At 42.4% G+C, this 24,937-nt stretch overlaps 1 protein-coding gene across 5 annotated transcripts in view; it reads right to left on the bottom strand.

The window, feature by feature from the left end:
- ERICH3 (glutamate rich 3) overlaps nucleotides 1–24,937 on the bottom strand; it is a 52,027-nt gene that overhangs the window by 5,086 nt on the left and 22,004 nt on the right. For 2 of the 5 annotated variants that reach the window (XM_077277450.1, XM_077277449.1), the window contains exons 5-14: nucleotides 21,928–22,053; nucleotides 18,934–19,095; nucleotides 17,827–18,036; nucleotides 17,087–17,267; nucleotides 15,264–15,450; nucleotides 14,836–15,134; nucleotides 10,506–10,727; nucleotides 8,816–8,920; nucleotides 7,579–7,995; nucleotides 245–367 (exon numbers count right to left, since the gene is read on the bottom strand). In XM_077277450.1, the coding sequence (XP_077133565.1) occupies nucleotides 245–367; nucleotides 7,579–7,995; nucleotides 8,816–8,920; nucleotides 10,506–10,727; nucleotides 14,836–15,134; nucleotides 15,264–15,450; nucleotides 17,087–17,267; nucleotides 17,827–18,036; nucleotides 18,934–19,095; nucleotides 21,928–22,053 (2,032 nt within the window). The remainder of the gene's footprint in view (nucleotides 1–244; nucleotides 368–7,578; nucleotides 7,996–8,815; nucleotides 8,921–10,505; nucleotides 10,728–14,835; nucleotides 15,135–15,263; nucleotides 15,451–17,086; nucleotides 17,268–17,826; nucleotides 18,037–18,933; nucleotides 19,096–21,927; nucleotides 22,054–24,937) is intronic. The other 3 variants (XM_077277452.1, XM_077277453.1, XM_077277451.1) reach the window with 3 other exon arrangements.

The raw sequence follows: 24,937 nt of genomic DNA, 5'->3' as shown, positions 1-24,937 counted from the left end.
CAATAGCCCCATATTGGGGTAGATCCAAAGACAACATCCTTAGAAGCCAGACTAGAGTATGTAGGCTCTTACTGGCCTGAACCTTCATTGGTTTTACCATTAGCTACCAAAGACCACCATCACTTTTCAGGCATTGTATGGCAGTATTTTAGGGGTACTGGATAGCAGTTTTAAGTGGGCTCTGTGTGACATTGCTGTGGGGATGTAGAACACCAAGACTTAATGTAAAAACACTGGATCTTACTTGTCAATTTGCCTTTACAATGGTCCTCTTCATCTGTACTGGAGTCACTGGGTTCGGGCTCAGAATCCAGACTCTGTTTATGGTCAATGGCCTCTGCTATCTTTTCCTGGACTGATTTGCAGTCTTTAAGAAAAAACAGCAAATTCTCAGGAGGCAAAAAAGGATAAGAAGTGGTCAAGAGTAAATGCACGTAATGCGCGCAGCCAGAAGCATCAACGCAGCCCTGCGGGGGACGTGCATCCATGCAGGGGAGGAAGCAAAAGCAAATTCATGCACAAGCCATGCGCGGGAATCTCCAGGATCATCGCCTTTCCCCCCGGGACAGCCTACTGATTCATAGGACTGAGTATTTTTTTATAATTGTGACAAGATTTGGTTTATAAAGGAGATCCGGGAATCTGCTCCTCCTATAGGGTTATCAGTGGGCACATAGAGAGAACTGTGAAGAGAAAGTCAATTTAATAATGTAGGTAACAAATAAGTAACTCAAGACGGGTTGTCCACAACCCGTAAGAAGGTTTCCCTAAAATACGCTGATTCCAGAGTGTCTGATCCTTTAGATCCCCAGCGATCAGCTAGGATCTGTGGAAGAAACTGCCGGTAAGTGTTCAGTTTCCCTGCAGCTCCCCCAGAGGAGAAATGAGGCATTACACTTTCTATTAAGCTTATTAAGGTTATGTGTCTAATGAGTCTATGAATTTACTACAAATGAAGTTATGTAAATCTCCTAACTTATAACACTCCTAGTCTGATCTATGTGTCACTATGGTTACAGACTACAAATACATCCTGTGTGTAGTCAGATCTTGAACTTCTGGGTTATTCTCTTCCTGTTGCCCTCACTCTTTTACTCTGGTATAAGGGCAGCGAGAATGGAGGGACATAATCCCCAGCGATCAGCTGTGATCTGTGGAAGAAACTGCCGGTAAGTGTTCCATTTCCCTGCAGCTCCCCCAGAGGAGAAATGAGGCATTACACTGTTCTAGTAAAATCAGTGATCTGTTCCTGTAATGCAGGGGTAGGGAATCTTTTTCTGCCAAGGGTTATTTGGATATTTTTATCATTCTTTGGGGGTCATACAAATTGTGCGCTAACTCCACCCAAAAACTACGTCCTGACGCTGGCCCAGGTGTCAGGACAGATTCTATAGATGCACGCTCCTCAGTGTTCAATAGTGGATGATGCGTGCACGTGTTCACAGAGAATGAAGAAATTAATGGTCCAGCGGCCGGCAAAATACAGCTGCTAGCCCAAGCTCCGTGGTCCCAAGGAATCTGCCCGGGGGCCGGATAAAAGGTCATCGAGGAACGTAAACGGCCCGTGGGCTTGAGGTTCCTCACCCCTGCTAATCCATAAACATGCCAATTCCTCTAGAGAATCGATGAACTACCAAAAAAAAGTGAAGCCACATTTAGCTAAACATCTCCTACCGTTTTGTGTACACAGCTCCTACGCAGAGCTATGCGTCTCAGTGGTTCCAGACTACAAACAAACCTCGTGTAGTCTGATCCTACAGCGACTCGTTACCGTCACTCTGCCTTTACTTGTTGGTAAACTTCAAAAACATGAAAGAGAGTAACACAGGACTGAGGAATCAGACTCCATGCAGGGATACAGCATGTAACCATGGAAACTCATAGGTCCGCACAGGTGCTGTATACGTAAAATGGAAAAAGATTTTTAACAATGACAAAAAAAAAATCACTTTTTATAAGGTTTCTATGCATTGGATCAATATAAAAGATAGATCCAAACATTTTCATCCCCTTTAATTTAATGTTAACCCATATAATTTAATAATTTAGAATCTTACTGTAAGCAGTGTCCGGTGAATGATATCGCACACAACGCTCGTGCACTTAGATGCTTTCATTGACTTTTTAGTAAATCAAGGTCAGAGCCGACGGTTACAAAACGGTCGCTCCAGTTTTATCTATTATCCTTCTCCAAAAATCCGCGTCCTCGCCAGAAGCCTTTTCTCCAAGCACATAATTGCCAGTTCTATAAGTCCTAGTTTACAGACATCTCTATGAAGGATTAACGACTGTACGGGCCAGAATCGTCAGTTACTTGCAGTCCTATGTAAACCCATAGATAGTGTGAGGAGCTGGCCTGGTTCTAAGACTATTGAACAAATGGACGTAGAGCAGAATCCACGGCTCTAAGGGTTGCAGACTTTTTCCAACTTGGGCACCGGTTACGCCGATCCTAATTGTAGTGTTCAATTAGAGATTTGCTTGCTCGTCAGCTCAGTGTTGGGAATCAAGGTTTCCATTCAGTGACAGTAAGCAGAGGAAGACAGGCAGGCTGGATCTTATGTATACCTAAGGTCAGACCTAAGATTGGTAATCAAGGAAAGCAATCACTCCATTACTCTCGTTAGTGCCTCGGGGGCCTCAAGCTATTGTTCTCCCAGCCACTAGTCCCATTGTTTGGATGGGATCATAGACCCGGCGGAGCAGTCACCACAAGGGGGTCTCACATACAGTCCCAGGTGATGGGTTCTGCCTGAGGACAATACCTCCGCCAATGCATGGAGAACAATAAGCCACATGTTTAGTGAGGTCGACCAGCGAGGATCTATGAGGTTCTGGTGCCTCTATATGGATGGCCTATGGAGATCGGTTGCCGGCGGAGCTGGATACACGTGCTACGGTCTTGGGATCTGTCGTCTGGATTTAAGGAACTATCTTAAGGACTGTTGATGTTGGATACATGTGCTACAGTCGTGTTATCTGTCATCTGGAGGAGCGTGGACTGTGACTACAGACTATACTGAATCTGTGGGCCAACCAATGGTTGGAGATAGTATCGCCTGGTACGGGTGCAGTGGAATTACTGGTCCCAGGGAGGGGATCTTGTGGACTGGAGGCAATCTATTTTGACCATATAAACCATGGACATAAGGAATAAAAAATAGTTGCATAGTTACCCTGTCTAGGCGATTATGACACCTCAGATCTTCACAGATAGCAATGACATCATGATAATATATATTATATAGCAGTATATGGACGGAGCAGTGCTGAATGACAAGTCATTATATCGTGATCATTCACATGTTCAGGTGCTCACATTACATATCAAAGCTGTAGGAGATAAGCGGCCAGCAGATGTTAGTCTCCCTATGATTATGGGGCAGTTTAAGTCTTACACAGAATGAAATCCATTTTGCTGAAGTGCTAGTAGGAGGTATCCACATAGATGTTAATTCAACCTGGAAAAATGAAACTTTACATAGGACTGCCGGCCTAAAGCAAACAGCTCAGAATCACAAAGAAGGTAATCCAAATGTGTGAGAATTCTGGTAGTTAAGGGTTGTTCCCTAATAGAAATGCCTTGCAAATGTCACAAGATTTGGTCAGCGTGTTCCATTCCGGATGAGTAAAAAACTTCTACATTCGCATGTAATAAATACATCCAGTATGCTGTAGGAAGCTTGTTTGAAAGGGTTAACTGTAGCTGTAATTCACCAAATACCCAGCGATCAGCTGTGATCTGTGGAGGAACCTGCCAGTAAGTGTTCAGTTTCCCTGCAGCTCCCCCACAGGAGAAATGAGGCATTACACTGTTTCTATTAACACCAATGGGTTGTGTGTCTATGAATTTACTAAAAATGAAGTCATAAATCTCCTAATGTTTTGTCTGATCTATGTGTCACTATGGTTACAGACTACAAATACATCCGGTGTGTAGTCAGATCTTGAACATCTGGGTTATTCTCTTGCTGCCCTTATACAGAGGGTAGAAGAATGAGGGACAAATGCAGGATCCGACTACACACAAGGTGACTACAGAGATAAAATGATCTGCATAAGAGCTGCATAGACAAAACAATAGGAGAGAGTTCCATTCATTTGTTATTTTTTTGCAAAGTTGCATCATTTTTTATATACTTTAAAATGCAAAATGCCAAAAGGCAGCATATTATTAATGGAGCATCCACAGGTGCTAATTCTGATAACAATATATTAGGTAATTGCCATTTAGGCAGTATTCTGTGTTTAATAGCAAAATGGTTTCAGTAAAACAAATTAAAAAAAACTTTTTGTTTCCTCTTTGACAATTTAGCAAAGTGCAAATCCTTGCAACAATAACCCAACCAACTTCTTTGTAATTAGTGAATTCATATTAATTAATATTTCAGCGTTGTGCATCCGTTATGGTAAATACCAATGTTGCAGTTTTGATGAGGATTTTTCCAGTGCCTTAAAATTTGCGCTTGTTACTTGCAGATTTTGTTGTGGGTTTTGTTGCAGACTCGTCTCAGATTAACCCCTTTCTATTCACATGCTGCAGATTTCAGCACATAAATTTTCAACTATGTGTAGAAGAGATCGGTATAATTCTACATGTTGTGGCTTCCTCAGGGGTTCCCTGGCAGAAACACAAAGGAACAGTTATTGGCAGAAGAACTGGAAGCACAGCTGGACGCCTACAATGTCTGGATGGACACCAGCTAATCCTTCCCCATGTTCCTGTGTCACAGTTCTTTCTCTGGACATTGTTTCTTTCTATTCAACCGGTTTCCTTTTTGTTTCTGATGAACTCATGTAACCCCTGAGGAAGCCACACCACTAGTGGCGAAACGCATGAGGTTTTCCCTCCTCTATATTTTTGCCTGCATGCTCAGACTTTTTGCTTTCTATTTCATGCTCAATTCTTAGCTTTACAAGCTTACAGATGTGCGATCTTTGCTATTGTGCCGCTAGTATATTATCTTATGTCCAGGGCATCAGACAGGCATTAGAGGTTAGACATTAGCTTCATTATGGGCATGTCGCGATTTGCACATGTAGCCCTTTGGCTGTTTTCATTGCTTTTAATTTTGTACGTGATCTGTCTTTTGCCTGGAAATGTTTTAATAAGTGTATTTTTAAGGTGATCCCTTTCTTTTGGCATGCTTTTTTTTTCTCCCACATTTCTGATTTTGCCTGTCATGCTTTAGGCGGTGCCCTTTGTACATTCTTATTTCTTTTTTATCGGTCGGCCCCTCACCGATTTAGTAGTTATCACCTATTCCTAATCTAGGACTAACCCTTTAAGGAATCAGAGATCAGACTTCAGGTTTAATGGGTTAACAAGAGAGGAGATGACTGGCAAGAATCACTGTAACTAATGATTTATTTTATACTCAAATATATAATCCCATATTGATACATTATTATTGGCATAATTTGATAATTCTAGAATGCAATTTTGGGCAAATCTTTAACATTTTTACTTTTTTTTTTATAGAACATTGAATGTGTTACTTGAAAAACTGATGTCAAAGGGAAAATAAACTCCAAACAAATGTGGCGCTAAGCACCTTAGGAGTTTTTGAATGCATCCACTTCCAGTGAAAAAAATGTTAAAAAAAGTTCATTTATTTTCTCAAAACAAAAAAAGAAAAAAATATATATATTTTTTCCTTTTTTTTGTTTTGAGAAAATAAATGAACATTTATTATCATTTTATCACTAGAAGTGGATGCAGTAAAAAAAAATCCTAAGGTGCTTAGCGCCACATTTGCTTGGAGTTTATTTTCCCTTTGCATTCGCCACCTATGTGGATCCGAAGCAGGATTAACACATAGTTCTCCACAGTGAGCTGCACACCTTATTGGATTATACAAGATGCGGAGAAGAGTTGCCTAAAGAATTGATTTCTTGAGAATCTCAATGTGCACTTCTTACCGATTGAAGGTGAGCATAACCACAATTAAAAGAATTTTTTTTTACTGTTGGTAAAAACGTATTACGCTCAGAGGAAGCGCCGCACTTGTCTCTTTTTTTTTCCCCTATTTCCCTAAACCAGGGTATTTCTAAAGGCTTGAAAAACTGATGGCAAGAGAATGGCACGACACTCAATAATTTATTCTGTACATGCTATACTAATTCAGACAAGAACAATAAGACACAAAAGAGCAAAGAAAGGGAGAAGCGATACAAAGTAGCAACAACAACACAAAGCTGCTGATTACATGACGTCTGCACAACAATTCAGAAACAGTGAATATGCGAAGTGATGAATCCTAATTGGAAGATTTATTATTTGAGAGAATAAAAAAAAAAAAACTTAAACATTCTTAAAGAATATTTTTTCCAAAGAGCTTACAATCTACAGTAAATATAAACCATATTTGCCTACTCTGCAGTAAAGGAAAAGCGTACTGTGAATTAACATTAGCTCCATTGTTAGAATTTTCTACTTTACTTTTATTACATTTTTGTTGTTTTCACTTATTTTTCAATTGTAAAAACTCTCTTTAATGTCTAAGGATAAGTGAATGTTTAGAAATTTGAATTTGCCAAATTTTGCCAGCAGCTTCAATTCAGTGAAAAAAACATAAAAAAAATTACTCCAAAGCCTCCAATTGCCCTGAAAAACATGGATGTAACACTCCTAGGACTGTATCCAACCCCACTCAAAAGTCTGAAAACCAGACGGAATATTCCGATTAGACTTGGATCAGAGTGTGGTTGGAGCGTTCTCTTTTTTTCTATTATGTAGAGAAATTAAAAGAAAGTTTCTCCACCACCTCCATTCTGACAGTCCATGAAGATCAGACAGCGCTCAGATATCATCCGAGTGCGGTTAGATTTTTGGACAGTTGCAGGGTTTGACCATGGGAAAGAGTTATCCTACTGGAACCTTCAGAGATCCGCTCTATGGTGGATCTAATAACAAGTGTTCAGTTTACCTGCAGCGCCACCCCAGGTGAAATGAAGTATCACACAATTCTCATTAATATCGGTGGATTGTCTGTGTGACGCAAGGTTCTGCTTTTTTGTAGTCACTCTGCTTTGGCTAATAAGGGTGGTCTACCTATTCCACTGGGGTAGCACGGTGGCACAGTGGTTAGCACTGCAGCCTTGCAACGCTGGAGTCCTGGGTTCAAATCCCACCAAGGACAACATCTGCAAGGAGTTTCTATGTTCTCCCCGTGTTTGCGTGGGTTTCCTCCGGGTTCTCCGGTTTCCTCCCACACTCCAAAGACATACTGATAGGGAATTTAGGTTGTGAGCCCCATCGGGGACAGCGATGATAATGTGTGCAAACTGTAAAGCGCTGCGGAATATGTTAGCGCTATATATAAAAAAAAAAAAAAAGATTATTATTATTAAGGTCCCTCATTTGTCAACTCAGAATTCACTAATAGGAGATTTGAAAATGGGTTTTCTAAATCTTTGAACATCTTTTTCCATAGTACAATAATTATTTTATATTTATTACAAATAAGAGTAGAGAAAGAATGATATTCTGCATGCTTGGCTGGGTAGACACACTGGTATCACGGCACAGGTGGCATGCAGGTCAGGTGCACACTGCAGATCTCTTCCTATACTCACCACCCTCCTCATCACTCGTGATCTTACTCTCCAAGTCATCTTCTGCCTCAGACTTGTCCTCCTCCTCCACATGACCTAATGTTCCACCATCATTTACCTGCTCGTTGTCAGGACTCACAGAGTCTGATTTTCTATCACCTTCTGGTCTATCTGACAGTGGTTCATCTACATCATCTTGACCTTCAATATTCTCATGTTCCTCACTAAGTGTTTCCAGAATGTCCTTGTCTTCCTCTTCTGGTTCTTTCAGCTCAAGGTCCTTGTCTAAGTCATGGTTGTCCGCGTCTGGATTAGTTTTGTTCATTTCCTTCTCATGGTCTCCATTTCTTTCTTGACTGTCGTCATGGTCGGAGTCATCTTCACTTGAGGAACGGTCTACTGAACTGCTAGATGAGAATGACTCTTTGCGTTCCCTATCTACAACGGGAAGAAAAAATGTCAAATCTTAATGTGCGCTCAACCAACGCACCAAAATGTGTCAAAGATCAGTAACATGGAATATCTTGGCCACATTATATATAATCATGTCTGATTTGGGTCAAGTTTGAGTGCCATCTTTAAGGGGTCTTCCCACTAAATGGATTCATCATCTATCCATAAGATATGCGATAAATGTATGACCCTCTAAGTTCTTATGGCTGTTATACCAACTGATCTCAATCTGCGTGAGTATGCTCAACCACCAATCTACTCTTTACGAATCAGAGATAGCCAACCTGACCGTCCCAAAGATATGATTGGTGCACTAGATAAACATGACCACCAGTGCATTAAAATATATAAAAAAACAAATAAAAAACAATAAAGGCAGAACTGGCGCACTGTCTTTTCCCAAGTTTAAGCTCTGCGAGGGTGGGGCATGGCTGTGTTGCTCCGCCCATGAGGTCCTTTTTTGGCTTATCACAGTCTATCGGCTTCACAACATAATTCTTTTACTGTAACTTACCTTAAACAGTCAATCAAAGAAAGGATGTCGAGGTATAGTAAATGCATTAGAAGCATGAATTACACCAGTACTAATTCTCAGTGCCATTTCCAGCTATGATGGGGCATTTAATTAACTGAATAATTAAAGTAAGGTAATATTGATCACACAGAAATGCTGATTGTAGAACATGCAGATTTAGTCATCTTAGATCAGAAATTTAGGAAAATTAAAAGATTGGCCCCCAAACTCCAAGTCAATTAGTTAATGCAATTAACGGCCGATTCTGCTTCTTGATTTTTTATTTCAAACCTTTCTTCGTCCGACTGTTCTGTCGCAGTACTCTATGTTCTCTATAAAGGTTCTGGATTTTTCTCGCAGCCGAGTTCATTTCCTCGTCAGCTGCGCTATGTTTCCCTATTCAATATGGAAAATACAATATCAAAGAAGCCGCCGAGTTCAAAGGAAAGAATTTCCGTAAGGAGGTAATGAAGGAAAAATTGGCGGTCTGTGAACCCTTCATTATTCGATGCTTCAATACTGAACCTTGATTGCAATAAATATGGTAATAATGATGAGAATACAGATAACTGATGCTACGATACACTGCATCCTCCAAAATAAGAGCTGCGCAGTGTAGCATCGCACAGACGGATATACAGGCTCTAAATGAGCGAGCCTCCTGCATCACACCAATATACCATGGTACTGCATAAAGGGATTGAATTACGCAGAAAACCCCTTTAACTGACATCACTGTCATGATGACATCATTCATTCTTCTTCTAGCACCCCCGGACTCTTCAGATCAACCTTTGTCATTATTTACCCCCTTGCAAACGATTTATATTTCATTTTTTCGTTTTTTCCTATTATCTTCCCAAGTATCAACACATTTTTTTACCAGCCATATCGTGGTACGAGGGCTTGTTTTTTGTTTTGTTTTTTGTGGGAGAAGTTGCAGTTCGGAATGATGTCATTCACTTTACTATATAGTATATTGAATAACAGGAAAAAAAAAATTACAGATAGGGAGAAATGTCAAAAAAATAAAAACACAATTCTGCCATTATTTTGGGGTTTTATTTTTTATGGTGTTCAATATGTGGTCAAAATGCGTCAGTGGATTATTGTGATACCAAAATTGTATAGATATATTTATGTTTGATAGAGGTAAAAGCAAATTCTAAACTTTGTAAAAAAAAAAAAAAAGTTTGTGTGTCTCCATTTGCTGAGACACGTATTTTTTTTCATTTTTCCGTCCATGGAGCGGCGTGGGGACTTGTTTTTTGTGCAGCTAGATTACTTTATTGGTACCATTTTAGGGTACATACAACTTTTTGATCGATATTTATTACATTTTTGGTGGGAGTGACCAAAAAAAAAAAAAAGAGGCAATTCTGGTGTTTTGATTTTTCATGTCTTTACACCACGGATACGTCCTATACCAGGAGGTCACACGGAGTCTTTCGGGGTACATTATGCCCTATATAGTGAGCACACCTTCATGTAGGGAAGCTTTTCCTGAGACGCACAGCTGTAGTTCCAAGATTGTTCAAAGAAAGAAGTTATATGCAAATTAGGCTCTTGGTGTATTGTGGGCGGTCCATAACACTATTTCTCAGTCCATTGACAGCACAGGTGCAAATGAAGCCAGCTCCTCACGGATTCATTTTTCTATAGCGCTAGCTTAAGTGGGACATCAGTGTTGTCAATCAATGAAGCGGAGGGAAGAGCTAGGTGGCCAGGTTGAGGGATGGTGCCCTGGACCGCCTACAATGCACAGAATGTCTAATTTGCATATTATATCAAAAATCATTGCCACAGATTTTGGACTACAGCTATGCTTCTTTTGAGGAAAGAGGTTCCCTACCTTAAAAAGTCCTTTTTTTTTCTATAACTCCATTACAGGTATCTCCATTACCCCCCCACCAAACAAACTTTAGGAGATGATTAATCATGAGGAGCAAGCGACAGAATAAATAGTAAGATGGTAACGAACCTTGTTCATCCTCGTGGTCGCTGTCCCTTTCATCCACCGCTCTGTCAGAAGCCTCTTGCGCGGCGTTTGATGGCACGCCGCTTCTCCATTCCTGGTTTACATCGTCTTTCTCACCATCCGAGGGGGACTTGGACATGTCCTGCTCTTCATCATCTAACCTTCCGTCTTCGTTATATTTCTCACCAGATTTGTTTTCCTCGACTTCAAAATCTTCATCATAGTCTACAGGAAAAGCAAGAAAAAAAAATCGTATATTTTACATGTTTTGAGGCTCATTTGAGTTCACAGCAGAAGGCGCTGTACCTGCCTCATGTAGGACCGTAATAAAGGACTAATATATGTAGATACTGAAATTATTAAAAAAGTATTCTTGTCATATTCGCAAAAGAACACGATATATACCATACCCTGATATACAGCTCTCACGTATTAATAAGATCGTTATCTAGTGCCAGGTCACTTGCTCCTTATCTTCAGGCTTATCTATGGCTAGGATGTACTGTAGGATCGCAAAGGAGATTTTAGATTAGCACCTTAAAGGCTTTAATGCTGAATATCAGTGACATCAATGGCGGAAAGTGTATATAGAGGAAGGGGGCCCCGTAGCAAGGATTATAACAGGGCAACCTGCTGGTGCCACCACGCTACTAAATACTTGTAAAGGTGGGGACAAAAACGGTTGAGGCCCTCCTGGTTACCTGTTTATGGTGGCATGGAGTGCAGAAAAAGTCTAGCTAACTAGTCTTCTACAGGATCTGAGGGGGTCCGACCACCTGACAACCCACCACATAATGTCAATGCTATTTTGCAACATCATCTATTTCCATAAAATATCTTGGCTGCATGAACAAAAACCACATCAGAAACCTTTACACAGTTTTTCCATTAATTTCTGTGGTTTCGAGATTGCGATTTTACAGGTAACACGTGAAATAATTGGGCCGAAATTATCAAGATTGTCTAAACAGATAAAGTGCCTCAGTTGCCCATAGCAACCAATCAGAGCTCAGCTTTCATTTCTTAAACTGCTGTGGTAAAATGAAAGCTGCGCTGTGATTGGTTTCTCTGGGCTGAAGCTTTGATAAATGAGGCCTAGCAGGGTAAATTTATAAAGCCTGGCGCTTTCTTGTCCATAACAACCAATCATAGAGCGGCTTTCAATCTACCACAGCAGCTTAAAAAATGAAAGCTGAGCTCTGATTGGTTTCTAGGGACAGTTAAGACAGTCTCCATAAATAGACCCCAATGTCATTCACCTTTAAAAACTGTGTAAAATAACTATCGCAAAATGGTGATAAAATGTTTTCTTACCATTTGTTTGGAAATATTTCTAGTAAATGAATTCAGTTATTGTACGGCCGGTGTATAGATGAGTTCAGCTCCTGTTTTTGCCGTCCTTTCAAATAAGTGATGGCCCCAAACTGTGCTAGAGCCTCGGCCTTCCATGGCCTCATCCGCAAAGCAATCATGTAGATCTGTGGTGGATACGATCACTTTGAAGGATTTCCTCCTCTATCGAGGTTCTTCTTAAATTCCCCTCTAAGCTCCTGGGCCCCCAATGCAAACTCGGTAATAGGGCCCCTCCTGCTATAGTCATAGGGCCCCTCCAGCTATAGTCATAGGGCCCCTCCTGCTATAGTAATAGGGCCCCTCCAGCTATAGTAATAGGGCCCCTCCAGCTATAGTAATAGGGCCCCTCCAGCTATAGTAATAGGGCCCCTCTGCTACAGTAATAGGGCCCCTCCAGCTATAGTAATAGGGCCCCTCCTGCTATAGTAATAGGGCCCCTCCTGCTATAGTCATAGGGCCCCTCCTGCTATAGTAACAGGGCCCCTCCTGCTATAGTAATAGGGCCCCCCCTGCTATAGTAATAGGGCCCCTCCTGCTATAGTAACAGGGCCCCTCCTGCTATAGTAATAGGGCCCCTCCTGCTATAGTAACAGGGCCCCCCCTGCTACAGTAATAGGGCCCCTCCTGCTATAGTAACAGGGCCCCTCCTGCTATAGTAATAGGGCCCCTCCAGCTATAGTAATAGGGCCCCTCCTGCTATAGTAATAGGGCCCCTCCTGCTATAGTCATAGGGCCCCTCCTGCTATAGTAACAGGGCCCCTCCTGCTATAGTAATAGGGCCCCCCCTGCTATAGTAATAGGGCCCCTCCTGCTATAGTAACAGGGCCCCTCCTGCTATAGTAATAGGGCCCCTCCTGCTATAGTAACAGGGCCCCTCCTGCTATAGTAACAGGGCCCCCCCTGCTACAGTAATAGGGCCCCTCCTGCTATAGTAACAGGGCCCCTCCTGCTATAGTAATAGGGCCCCCCCTGCTATAGTAACAGGGCCCCCCCTGCTATAGTAACAGGGCCCCCCCTGCTATAGTAATAGGGCCCCCCCTGCTATAGTAATAGGGCCCCCCCTGCTATAGTAATAGGGCCCCTCCTGCTATACGCCATCGGCATCAATGCTGCTTTCTGATGTGGCACAGGGACCTTTGGCCCCTCACGAGGACCAGTATGTCTGACCACTACCTCTATAGCTACACAGGAACGTTATTCGTCACTGCGCCTCCACTACCAACAAATGTCCCAATGTGCCACTTACAATGGCTCCGTGCAGAATATACGGGGAAGTCTTACAGATTAATATCATTTTTTTTAATATAACTAAATTATGAGCTGCAGCGCCTGACATCGGCCAGGACGCGATATATCACTGCGTAATGTTCTGCCGCCATTTATTGTTTATATTCGGTGGCTAAAACAAAGGAGTTTGTCAGGTGTCAGATAGTCCTTAAGTCCTGAATATCAGACTATCAATATTAAAAGCCCCGAAGACCCCCTTAAGGAATATATCCACCTTTGTGCACCATTTTATTGTATATGTATTCTACTCCAGAGCAATGTATGTACACAGTGACTGCACCAGCAGAATAGTGAGTGCAGCTCTGGGGTATAATACAGGATGTAACTCAGGATCAGTAATGTAATGTATGTACACAGTGACTGCACCAGCAGAATAGTGAGTGCAGCTCTGGGGTATAATACAGGATGTAACTCAGGATCAGTAATGTAATGTATGTACACAGTGACTGCACCAGCAGAATAGTGAGTGCAGCTCTGGGGTATAATACAGGATGTAACTCAGGATCAGTAATGTAATGTATGTACACAGTGACTGCACCAGCAGAATAGTGAGTGCAGCTCTGGGGTATAATACAGGAGGTAACTCAGGATCAGTAATGTATGTACACAGTGACTGCACCAGCAGAATAGTGAGTGCAGCTCTGGAGTATAATACAGGAGCTAACTCAGGATCAGTAATGTAATGTATGTACACAATGACTGCAGCAGCAGAATAGTGAGTGCAGCTCTGAAGTATAATACAGGATGTAACTCAGGATCAGTAATGTAATGTATGTACACAGTGACTGCACCAGCAGAATAGTGAGCACAGCTCTGGAGTAGAATACAGGAGGTAACTCAGGATCAGTAATGTAATGTATGTACACAGTGACTGCACCAGCAGAATAGTGAGTGCAGCTCTGGGGTATAATATAGGATGTAACTCAGAATCAGTAATGTAATGTATGTACACAGTGACTGCACCAGCAGAATAGTGAGTGCAGCTCTGGGGTATAATACAGGATGTAACTGAGGATCAGTAATGTAATGTATGTACACAGTGACTGCACCAGCAGAATAGTGAGTGCAGCTCTGGAATATAATACAGGAGGTAACTCAGGATCAGTAATGTAATGTGTGTACACAGTGACTGCACCAGCAGAATAGTGAGTACAGCTCTGGGGTATAATACAGGATGTAACTCAGAATCAGTAATGTAATGTATGTACACAGTGACTGCACGACTGCACCAGCAGAATAGTGAGTACAGCTCTGGGGTATAATACAGGATGTAACTCAGAATCAGTAATGTAATGTATGTACACAGTGACTGCACCAGCAGAATAGTGAGTGCAGCTCTGGGGTATAATACAGGATGTAACTCAGAATCAGTACAGGATCAGCAATGTAATGTATGTACACAGTGACTGAACCAGCAGAATAGGGAGTGCAGCTCTGGAGTATAATACAGGATGTAACTCAGGATCAGTAATGTAATGTATGTACACAGTGGCTGCACCAGCAGAAGAGTGAGTGCAGCTCTGGAGTTTACACAGTGAGTAAACTTTTTTTGAAAATTATATAAAGTTGCAGAAAGGTTAAGAAGCTGTTTAGACACCTGTGTGGCAATAGCATGTGTATACTGTGAAATAAAACATGTATATGTAGACTTGTAAAGATATGACATGAACATTTCATCTCCTGCACAATTTACCATCCTTATCTTCATCATCAGCTTCATAGTCATCCGTCTTGTAGTCCTTATTCTCTTCTCCTTCCTCCTCATAGTCCATGATTGACTTTTCCTCAGTCTTCTGGTCGTCCTCGTCACCATCTTCATCACATGCTGAGCTCCTCTTTTCTTTCTCCTTGCTGTCCTCCTCTTCTTGTTCTTTTTTGTCGCTATGCTCTTCATCACCATCGTCCTCGTCACTGTCCTTTTTGTCTTTTTCCTTGGTCTTACTCTTTGGTGGAGGAGATGGCTTTTTATCCAGGCCCATTGAAATGATGCACCTAGGAAGGGACATCATTAAGATAACAGATTTACAAAACCAAATGCAGCAGAATTCTGGCCTAATTGCCCAAATCCGCACCACCTTGGTATTTGCAGAGTTTGGATGTCAGGAGCTCTATGGATCATACCTGTAACAAGGAGAAGCTCCCTCAATATTGATGAATCCAAAATATCCATTTTTGCCCCCGAGCCGCGCTCCCTTGCGATGTTTATATTCGCAGCAAGAGCTAAGCCGGTCCACCTGGATCCCATTAATGTAAAACGTGAGGCTGAACGGAAAACCGCGGTGACGTCTAGAGACCAAACTGAAGCTGTCTGCAACAAACCAAGCAAAAAAAAAAAAAAAAACAGTAACAGCAGATCTGCTAGGAGATTATTTATACAGTTTACACATTTCCACAGTTTCAAACACTAATAATTCATTAAAAGAGACATATAGGATACAGGCATGTTCTAGAATAATAATTGCCTAATATATTGGGGCAGGTCGTTCAGTGATGTTTCATTGGTTGTCATTTGAATCTTCTCCAATGTAATTTTCAGAATTCCACCCTTTAGCTATGAAGGTACTTGGATGACTTGCAGACCTATAACAATACTCTAAGGACTGCTTACTTCAGATTTCCAAGAAACCACTTCACTTTGTTTGTATTACCACCACCTAGTGAGAACATGAACTCATTTAGCCACAGGAACATCTGTCTGTTGCACAGGAGACTCCATCACCCACTCACTAGCTTGTTTTAGGTCCCTTCCACTTATCTATCTACAGAATGTGACATATAGGACAGAGGCACATCCTAGAAATTGCTGGAATGATAATTGTCTAATATATTAGAAGGGGATTATAAATTATTGTACAATGCATGTACATTAATGTTATCACCAGAACAGCACCCTTTAGCTGTGAAGTTACTTAGAGGTACATATAATAAAAGACTCTTTACTAAGAAATCAGAACTTTTTTTTTTTTTTTTTTTTAATCTACCTGATTTCCTGTACGGCTTCAAAAACATTTGCTCATTTGGTCACACTAACTTCCGACTGCTGTACAGACGACTCCCCTCTCTCTTTCACTAGATTGTTTTCTGTCGCTCCTACTTATATAGCAGGAAACATGAGAATATTGAAACCTATCGGCTTAACATGGTAAATAATGAATTTTGCATTAGTCGTCTTCAGTTATAATGCCGTTAGCACAGTTACGAGATTTCCCGGACAACTATTGTTATCACTAATGTGATGCTGCATGAATTTTGCACAGCGATAAGAATCTCTGCGAAACCTTGGTCACCAGCAGCACAGGAACTATGTCAACTAAAGGGAATCAGATCTCCTTACACTGACTACTGAGATTGTGCTGGGCTCGGGCTTGTACACAGCAGTCAATCAGTACTTTAGGCTACCTAAAACTGCAAAACAAAGTATTTTAGCGGTCTTAGGTGATCCCTAGTGGTCCCTACTGGGATTCAAGCTCGGGAACTGTGGTATAAAAAGGCAGAAACTCAAACAGTGAGCTAAAGGCTTCACCGTTGTGCAGGAGAGGATTTTCTCTGCCTAAAAATCTTAATTTTCTTAATCTTAATTTTCTTAATCTGCTACATTATACAGATAGAGCTCTATATGCCAGTACTTTATATATAAAAAAAAAAAGTTTAAAAACTAAAAAAGAAAAATAATGGTGCAACAAAATTACGATAAACACATTTTTGTAATACAGTTTTTTAAGTTACTGTCACAAACTAGTAAAGAACGTGGACATATCAGTTATAACAACCCATACTATATAGTGAACACTTCATTTATGGTAATTAAATAGCATAAATGAAAATTGCCCGATTATTTTCGTATTTGCAAATTACTTTAACACATGATCATACATAATGGTTTTAATTTTGCAGGGGGTCAGGTCACAAAGGCGCCCATGTTTTAGGTCTCTGCTTTCCCTCACCTTCTTCCAGGAGTTTTCCTTTAAAGACGCAGAGGTTCTCGCCCCCGCAGTGTTGCTGGAAGACTTTTATCTCGTCCTTGTAGTCGTCAACCTCGTGTGATAAATGCACGTTTTTTCCCCGGTAAACCATGGTAATCTTCACGTTACTGTGCAAGGACGTTTTATGAAATTTTACGGTGTCCTGGAGAGAACGGGAAATAAATCAGATGATTTCTCCGGTAAATCACCGCGGTAGCTGACACCGCCGTATAACACCATAACGTGTCACACGCCGGGGTCTGTCCCTGATAACCGCCTCCGGGGAACTTTAATAATCGTGTTCAGCTCTTGTCATACAATTCTCTTGATTTATTTTTCTTAAAGGTTTTTTTTGTTTTTTTTTTTAAAGGGGGGCGCTCGAAAAACAGCTGCTGTGGAGAAAAAAAGTGGCGGTATATCAGTGGTAAATATCAAAGGTATAAAAGAGTAGCACTAAGCATTAAATGGTGAAAAAAAAATAAAAAAATTCCACCATTTTTGTTCGGATTTCATTTTCATTTTAAGAAAAATAGAGATGTGTTCCTCCTCTGTGTAACCACTTAAGTCACAAATGACCAAAGCATCTAAGGGGTTAAGCTGCAGCGACTGACCGCAGCTCTTCAGGCCACTACATACATCGCCCCCAAACGTGCAGTACATGGAGGTCAGTGCTACATTTCCTCTACAGAGATACGAGAGGAGATATCTCATTTTCTTCTCACCTTGGCAGGGGCGCCAGGCCCATCTGGGGTGGTGGTGGTGGTGGGCCGGTATCGCCTCCCTCTGGAGGTTGAGCTCATGGTCAGTTTCGGGTGCTTTTGGGGCGGTGGTGGAACCGGCGTCACGAAATTGTTAATGATAGGAAGTCGATAAGGCGATATCCCTGAGGTGTGCTCGGTGCTGTGCAGGATTCTCAGGATCTCCTTGTCTGTCTGGAAAAAGAAAAGGGAAATAAAAAAAAGCTAAGAAATGTTCAGAAACCATCAGCAAGTTGCTGTTGGTGGATCTGCTTATTATGTTAGCTGGATACAGTATATCTAATATAAAGCCATCTATCTCTTACTTCAATCTATTCAGTACTGCAGGCTCGGACTGGCCTAGTGGGAAACAGGTCAATCCCAGAATGGCCCCCCCAGATGAGCAGGGCCCCCCCCCCCAGACGAGCAGAGCCCCCCCAGACAAGCAGGGCCCCCCCAGATGAGCAGAGCCTCCCAGATAAGCAGAGCCCCCCCAGATAAGCAGAGCCCCCCAGACGAGCAGAGCCCCCCAGACGAGCAGAGCCCCCCAGACGAGCATGGCAACCCCAGACGAGCAGGGCCCCCCCCAGATAAGCAGAGCCCCCCAGATAAGCAGAGCCCCCCAGATAAGCAGAGCCCCCCAGATAAGCAGAGCCCCCCAGATAAGTAGAGCCCCCCAGATAAGCAGAGCCTCCCAGGTAAGCAGAGCCCCCCAGATAAGCAGAGCCCCCCAGATAAGCAGAGCCTCCCCGATAAGCAGAGCCCCCTAGATAAGCAGAGCCCCCCCAGACGAGCAGAGCCCCCCCAGACGAGCAGAGCCCCCCCAGACGAGCAGAGCCCCCCCAGACGAGCAGAGCCTGGCACAGTACACTTAGGGCACTATATGCAGACAACGTTATTTATTTAACAAACTGGACTGGACATTTCATTACTTTATGGACGTATGGGCTGAAATAACAAAAAAGGAGCAAATCGCATCGTATCCTCCATCCACGGCCAATAATATTTGTATGTGGCTGAAGAGTGGGCCCCCGAGATCGCCATTACTGGTGAGCCCCTGAGTGGATAGATACTATCTCATACTCATCTCACCGTACGGGCGCAGCGTTGATCGTCCTCATCTGCCGAGTGTTTCTGCCGGGGAGCTGTGGACATTTTGGGTACATTACCAGAAGAGGAGTTCACTGGCAGCGGCTGGAGGCGGACGGGACGCTGCATATTACCGGGGGCGGTGTTTGGACGAAGAGATGAAGACTTTACAGTTGCAAAGAAAGAATGAATTATTGTTATTTACACACATTCAGCATTAATACTCAATGTACAATTTGTTTTCACACATACAGTGGCTTGTAAAAGTCTGGGCACCCCTGGTCAAAATTACTGTTATTGTTAGCAGCTAAGCAAGTTGAAGATGAAATGATCTAAAGGACTAAAGTTAAAGATGACACATTTCCTTTTTATTTTTGGCAAAAATATACATTATATATATATATATATATATATATATATATATATATTTGCATCTTTTACATTTTAGAAATTACACAAAGGAAAATGGGACAATGCAGAAGTTTGGGCACCCTTGGAGATTTTTGTGCTCAACAACTTTGACCAAGGTTTCAGATCTTAATTATCCTGTTAGGGTTATGGCTTCTTCACTATCATCGTTAGGAAAGGTCAGATGATGCAAAATTTCCAATTTTATAAAATCCCAACCTCCTATGACCTTGTGCTAAAAAACAGCAGCCATGTGTTCTTCTAAGCAGCTGCACAGCACTCTGAAAATGAAAATGGTGGAGGCCACATAGCAGGAGAAGCTAGAAGAAGATAGCAAAGCGATTTCAAGTAGCCTTTTTCTCAGTTCAAAATGCAATTAAGAAATGGCAGTTATCAGGAACAGTGGAGGTCAAGATAAGGTGTGGAAGACCAAGCAAAATGTCAGTGAGAGCCGATTGTAGGATTGCTAGAGAAGCAAATCAGAACCCTGCTTGACTGTAAAATACCTTCAGAAAGGTTTAGCAGACTCTGGAGTTGTGGTACATTGTTCTACTGTTCAGAGACACCTGCACAAATATGGCCTTCATGGAAGAGTCATCAGAAGAAAACCTCTCCTGTGTCCTCAACATAAAATTCAGCATTAGAAGTATGCATCTAATCAAGCCTGATGAATTTGGGAAACAAGTCTTGTGGACCAATGACATTGAAAGAGAACTCTTTGTCCACAACGATCAAAGACATTTATGGAGAAAAAAGGGCACAGAATTTCAGGAAAAGAACAACTCGCCGACCATTAAGCATGGGGGTGGATAAATCATGCTTTGGGGTTGTGTTGCAGCCAATGGCTGGGGGAACATTTCACGGGTAGAGGGAAGAATGGATTCAATGAAATTTCAGCATATTCTAGATGCAAATATAACATCATCTGTAAAAAAGCTGAAGGTGAAAAGTGGAAGAGGATGGCTTCTACAAATGAATAATGATCCTAAACACACGTCACAATCCACAATAGACCTTAAACGGTGCAAGATGAAGGTTTTACAATGGCCCTCACAGTCCCCTGATCTGAACATCATTGAAAATCTGTGACTAGACCTCAAAATAGCACAGGATGAAAGACACCCAGAAATCTCACAGAACTGGAAGAATTCTCCAAGGAAGAATGGAGAAAAATCCCTCTTGTCTGGCTACAAAAAGCGTTTACAAGCTCTGACACTTTCAAAAGGGGGTGCTACTAGGTACTAACCATGCAGGGTGCACAAACTTTTGCATCGACACATTTTCCTTTTTGTATTCTTCAAAATGTAGAAGATTTTTTTTTTCTAAAGTACAAATGAAATGTGTCATCTGTAACTTTAGACCTTTTAGATCATTTACAGCACCATGGAATCAATGGTGCTATATAAATAAATAATAATAATAATTTAATCTTCAACTTGCTTCACTGTTCACAAGAACAATCATTTTGACCAGGGGTGCACGGACTTTGTGATATTGCGATATAGTATCTGACGGCATGGAAATCTTCCCGGCACATTATGGCGGTAGGTTGGGGATGTGAATACTTGTCAGCGGTCTTATTGTATAATGCTGCTTATTGGAATAATCGCTGTGTTGACATTGTGCAATTATTACTATTATGTTGCGGACTCGTCGCGGTTCGTTCCCTTTCGGACTCGCAGGAGAGCAGTAAATATTTGGGTATTGTTGTGAATGTGAACAGGCCGAGGTCAGGGGAATTAGAATGTATCAGGGAAGAGGCCGGGACGTGGAGATTGTTGCTGTTTGTGAAGCTTTTTATCGTCGCGCTCTGATGGGAGTAATCAAAAACAATAATAAACTGGCGCCGACTGTCTCTAACCTCCGCTGCTCCATAACTAGAGCAGGGGACGGAGAATTGCAATAGTCTGGCACGGGAAGCAATGAATCTGGTCATAAATCACATGGAGACTTCAGAAGAAAGATTGGAGTTAACACTGAGGTCATGCATGCAGTGGTACAACACAATGCCGTCATAGGGCGCCCGCCGCGGTGCATGGGGGCTTATTATACTGCGCTATACCTCTGCCACATGATGGACACATACACCATTTACATAATAGATGCACTACTCATACTGGACACATGCACATTAGTCACATGATGGACACATGCACATTAGATACTGTTCACACACGAGATATACAGCACACATGCAACACACACAGGATACATGTCACTCATCCAATGCTAGGCACATACTACACACAAGTCACATGCCGGATAAACACTACTTCCACTAGACTTATACTGGGCAGGTGCCACATTCACACTTCACATATACTGGACACATGCATTGATCTCATGCTCAGCGTATGCTGCACATATACTTGTCACGCATGTCATACATGCCACACAGGCACCATTAACATAGTGGATATATGCCACATAAGCGCCACCATCCTGAATACTGACCATTCACATGCTGGGCACATGTATCACTCATAATGAACACATCCCAAATACTGAGCACTCACAGACCCGGGGGAAGATCTGGGACGTGCTGATACCGCACCGATGATCACTGCTTACACTCAGGTTTTCACTTACAGATTCAGAGGAATCAGAACGTTCATGATTCCCCAGACGTCTGTTGGTGCCACTCTTAGGTCCTGTAGGAGGGCGAGGGGAGAAGGCTGGGAAGGTGTCTCCTTCAGGCCTTTTGGAATGATCCACCTGTAACAGCAATGTAACAGAAGTGCAACAGAAGTGCAACAGAAGTGCAACAGAAGTGCAACAGAAGTGCAACAGAAGTGTAACAGAAATGCAACAGAAGTGCATCAGAAGTGCATCAGAAGTGTAACAAGTGCAACAGAGGTGCAACAGAAATGCAACAGAAGTGCAATAGAAGTGCAACAGAAGTGCAACAGAAGTGTAACAAATGCAACAGAAGTGCATCAGAAGTGTAACAAGTGCAACAGAGGTGCAACAGAAATGCAACAGAAGTGCAATAGAAGTGTAACAGAAATGCAACAGAAGTGCAACAGAAGTGCAACAGAAGTGCAACAAGTGCAACAGAGGTGCAACAGAAGTGCAACAGAAGTGTAACAAGTGCAACAGAGGTGCAACAGAAGTGCAACAGAAGTGTAACAAGTGCAACAGAGGTGCAACAGAAGTGCAACAGAAGTGCAACAGAAGTGCAACAGAAGTGCAACAGAAGTGTAACAAGTGCAACAGAGGTGCAACAGAGGTGCAACGTTTTCAGCATTAACTGTGTTATCTGCTCAGAAAAAGTTGTCAGTGAAAACTGATACAGGAAAAAATCTATATCTTTGTACCATGTTCGCCAGTAGATAGAAAAATATTACAATTTGGGAGTCCTCAGTGGTTGATACCTTTTAATGGCTAAGTAACAATTTGGTAACAATTTGCAGCTTTCAAGACTACTCCGGTCTCTTCATCAGGCAAAGACTAATACAAAATCTGAAGAGTCACATTTTATGCACAACAGGGCACAGGAATGATGCAATAGATAAGACAGGTGACCTGAAGCAGAACGATCATCATGGGAGAGGGAGAAACAGTTGTGGCCATAAATATTGGAACAGTTTATGGATAAGGAGTGTGAACATTTTATTGTCCTGTGATTGAGGTCTGGTCAATGATTGTGATGCCCCCAAATAGTCTGAGGAGCAGATTCCTTAGGTGATGTAAAACGAGATCAATCCTGGCAGAGACTTAAGGCCCCGTCTCACATAGCGAGATCGCTGCTGAGTCACTAGTTTTGTGACGCAACAGCGACCTCAGTAGCGATCTCGCTATGTGTGACACGTACCAGCGATCAGGCCCCTGCTGCGAGATCGCTGGTCGTGTCAGAATGGCCTGGACCTTTTTTTGGTCGTTGAGGTCCCGCTGACATCGCTGAATTGGTGTGTGTGACACCGATCCAGCGATGTCTTCACTGGTAACCAGGGTAAACATCGGGTTACTAAGCGCAGGGCCGCGCTTAGTAACCCGATGTTTACCCTGGTTACCAGCGTAAATGTAAAAAAACAAACAGTACATACTCACCATCTGTTGCCCGTCAGGTCCCTTGTCGTCTGCTTCCTGCTCTGACTGACTGAGCCGCCGTAAAGTGAGAGCACAGCGGTGACGTCACTGCTGTGATCTGCTCTCACTGTACGGCGGCTCAGTCAGAGCAGGAAGCAGACGCCAAGGGACCTGACGGGCAACAGATGGTGAGTATGTACTGTTTGTTTTTTTTACATTTACGCTGGTAACCAGGGTAAACATCGGGTTACTAAGCGCGGCCCTGCACTTAGTAACCCGATGTTTACCCTGGTTACCCGGGTGCTGCAGGGGGGCTTCGGCATCGTTGAAGACAGTTTCAACGATGCCGAAGTCGTTCCCCTGATCGTTGGTCGCTGGAAAGAGCTGTCTGTGTGACAGCTCCCCAGCGACCACACAGCGACCACACAGCGACCACACAGCGACGCTGCAGCGATCAGCATCGTTGTCTGTATCGCTGCAGCGTCGCTGTGTGAGACGGGGCCTATAGTTCTGCTTCACGTCACTCGTCTCCTCTATGGCATTATTTATGTTCCCTGCTGTGTATAAATATGTGACTCTTCAGATTTTGTATTACTCTCTGCCTGATGAAGAGACCTGAGGAGTCTCCAAAGCTGGAATTTGTTACCATTTTTCATGTAGCCATTAAAATGTATCAACCACTGAGGACTGTGAAACAGTGAAAAATTGCAACTTTTGGTTAATGCGTGGCAAGAGCGCCCCCTAGTGGAAGTATGTGGGATTACCCGTTATGTAACCACATTCTGCAGACAGGGAGGAGAATAAGACATTTTAGATGACAACTGTTTATTGTCATGTTTTATGGGTATGAAGACATTTCCTTCTATTCTACAGATTGATGCTACCGGTTCATAATCAGATCATAAAATTGTGCCTGTCTTTACTAAATGTTATAGAGGCGGCTCAGATAGTTACTATGGGTCTGTGGAAGGGAAACAAGAGTAACCCCTAATAAACAATCTCTGCAACGTTAGGGACCGATATAAGGACAGAGACTGCAACACACAAGGCATTACTACAACTGCAACATGAACTCAAGGTAAAAGGAGACTTGAAAGCAGCAAAAATCTCAGGATTTTTTTTTTTTTACTGGTCAAAAAATGAAAATTTGAGCTTGCATCCTTATACTACAACTTACAATTGGTTAAAGCACCATTCCAGCGGGAGACAGACGGGAGCAATGCTGGAAAATTATGAAGATGGCAGCAGGTGAGGTATGAGACACAGGACCGGGGACTTACATTTAAAGCACCTCTCCAACGGTGCAATAAAAAAAAAAAAAAAAAAACACACTGGAGTGCCTTAATCAAAAGTCACCATGAAGCTCTACAGAAAGTATCGTGCTCCTGTTCTCTGCCGCCATGGTAAGACTGCACCTATGGAGGGATGCTTACTTCAGCTTTTGGTGTAAACTAAGCCACAAAAGTCATTTGTTGCAATAAATCTAGCAAAAAAAGTTGCACATTTCCCATTTCGGCACCATGCTGGCCAAAAGTTGGAAATCATTGTGTAGGGGCTTAAAGCCTGATTC

The sequence above is a fragment of the Ranitomeya variabilis genome, chromosome 8 (assembly GCF_051348905.1).
Source record: "Ranitomeya variabilis isolate aRanVar5 chromosome 8, aRanVar5.hap1, whole genome shotgun sequence".
NCBI lineage: Eukaryota > Metazoa > Chordata > Amphibia > Anura > Dendrobatidae > Ranitomeya > Ranitomeya variabilis.
Note: the sequence above shows the minus strand (reverse complement) of the source record. Positions and strands in the feature narration are given on the sequence as shown.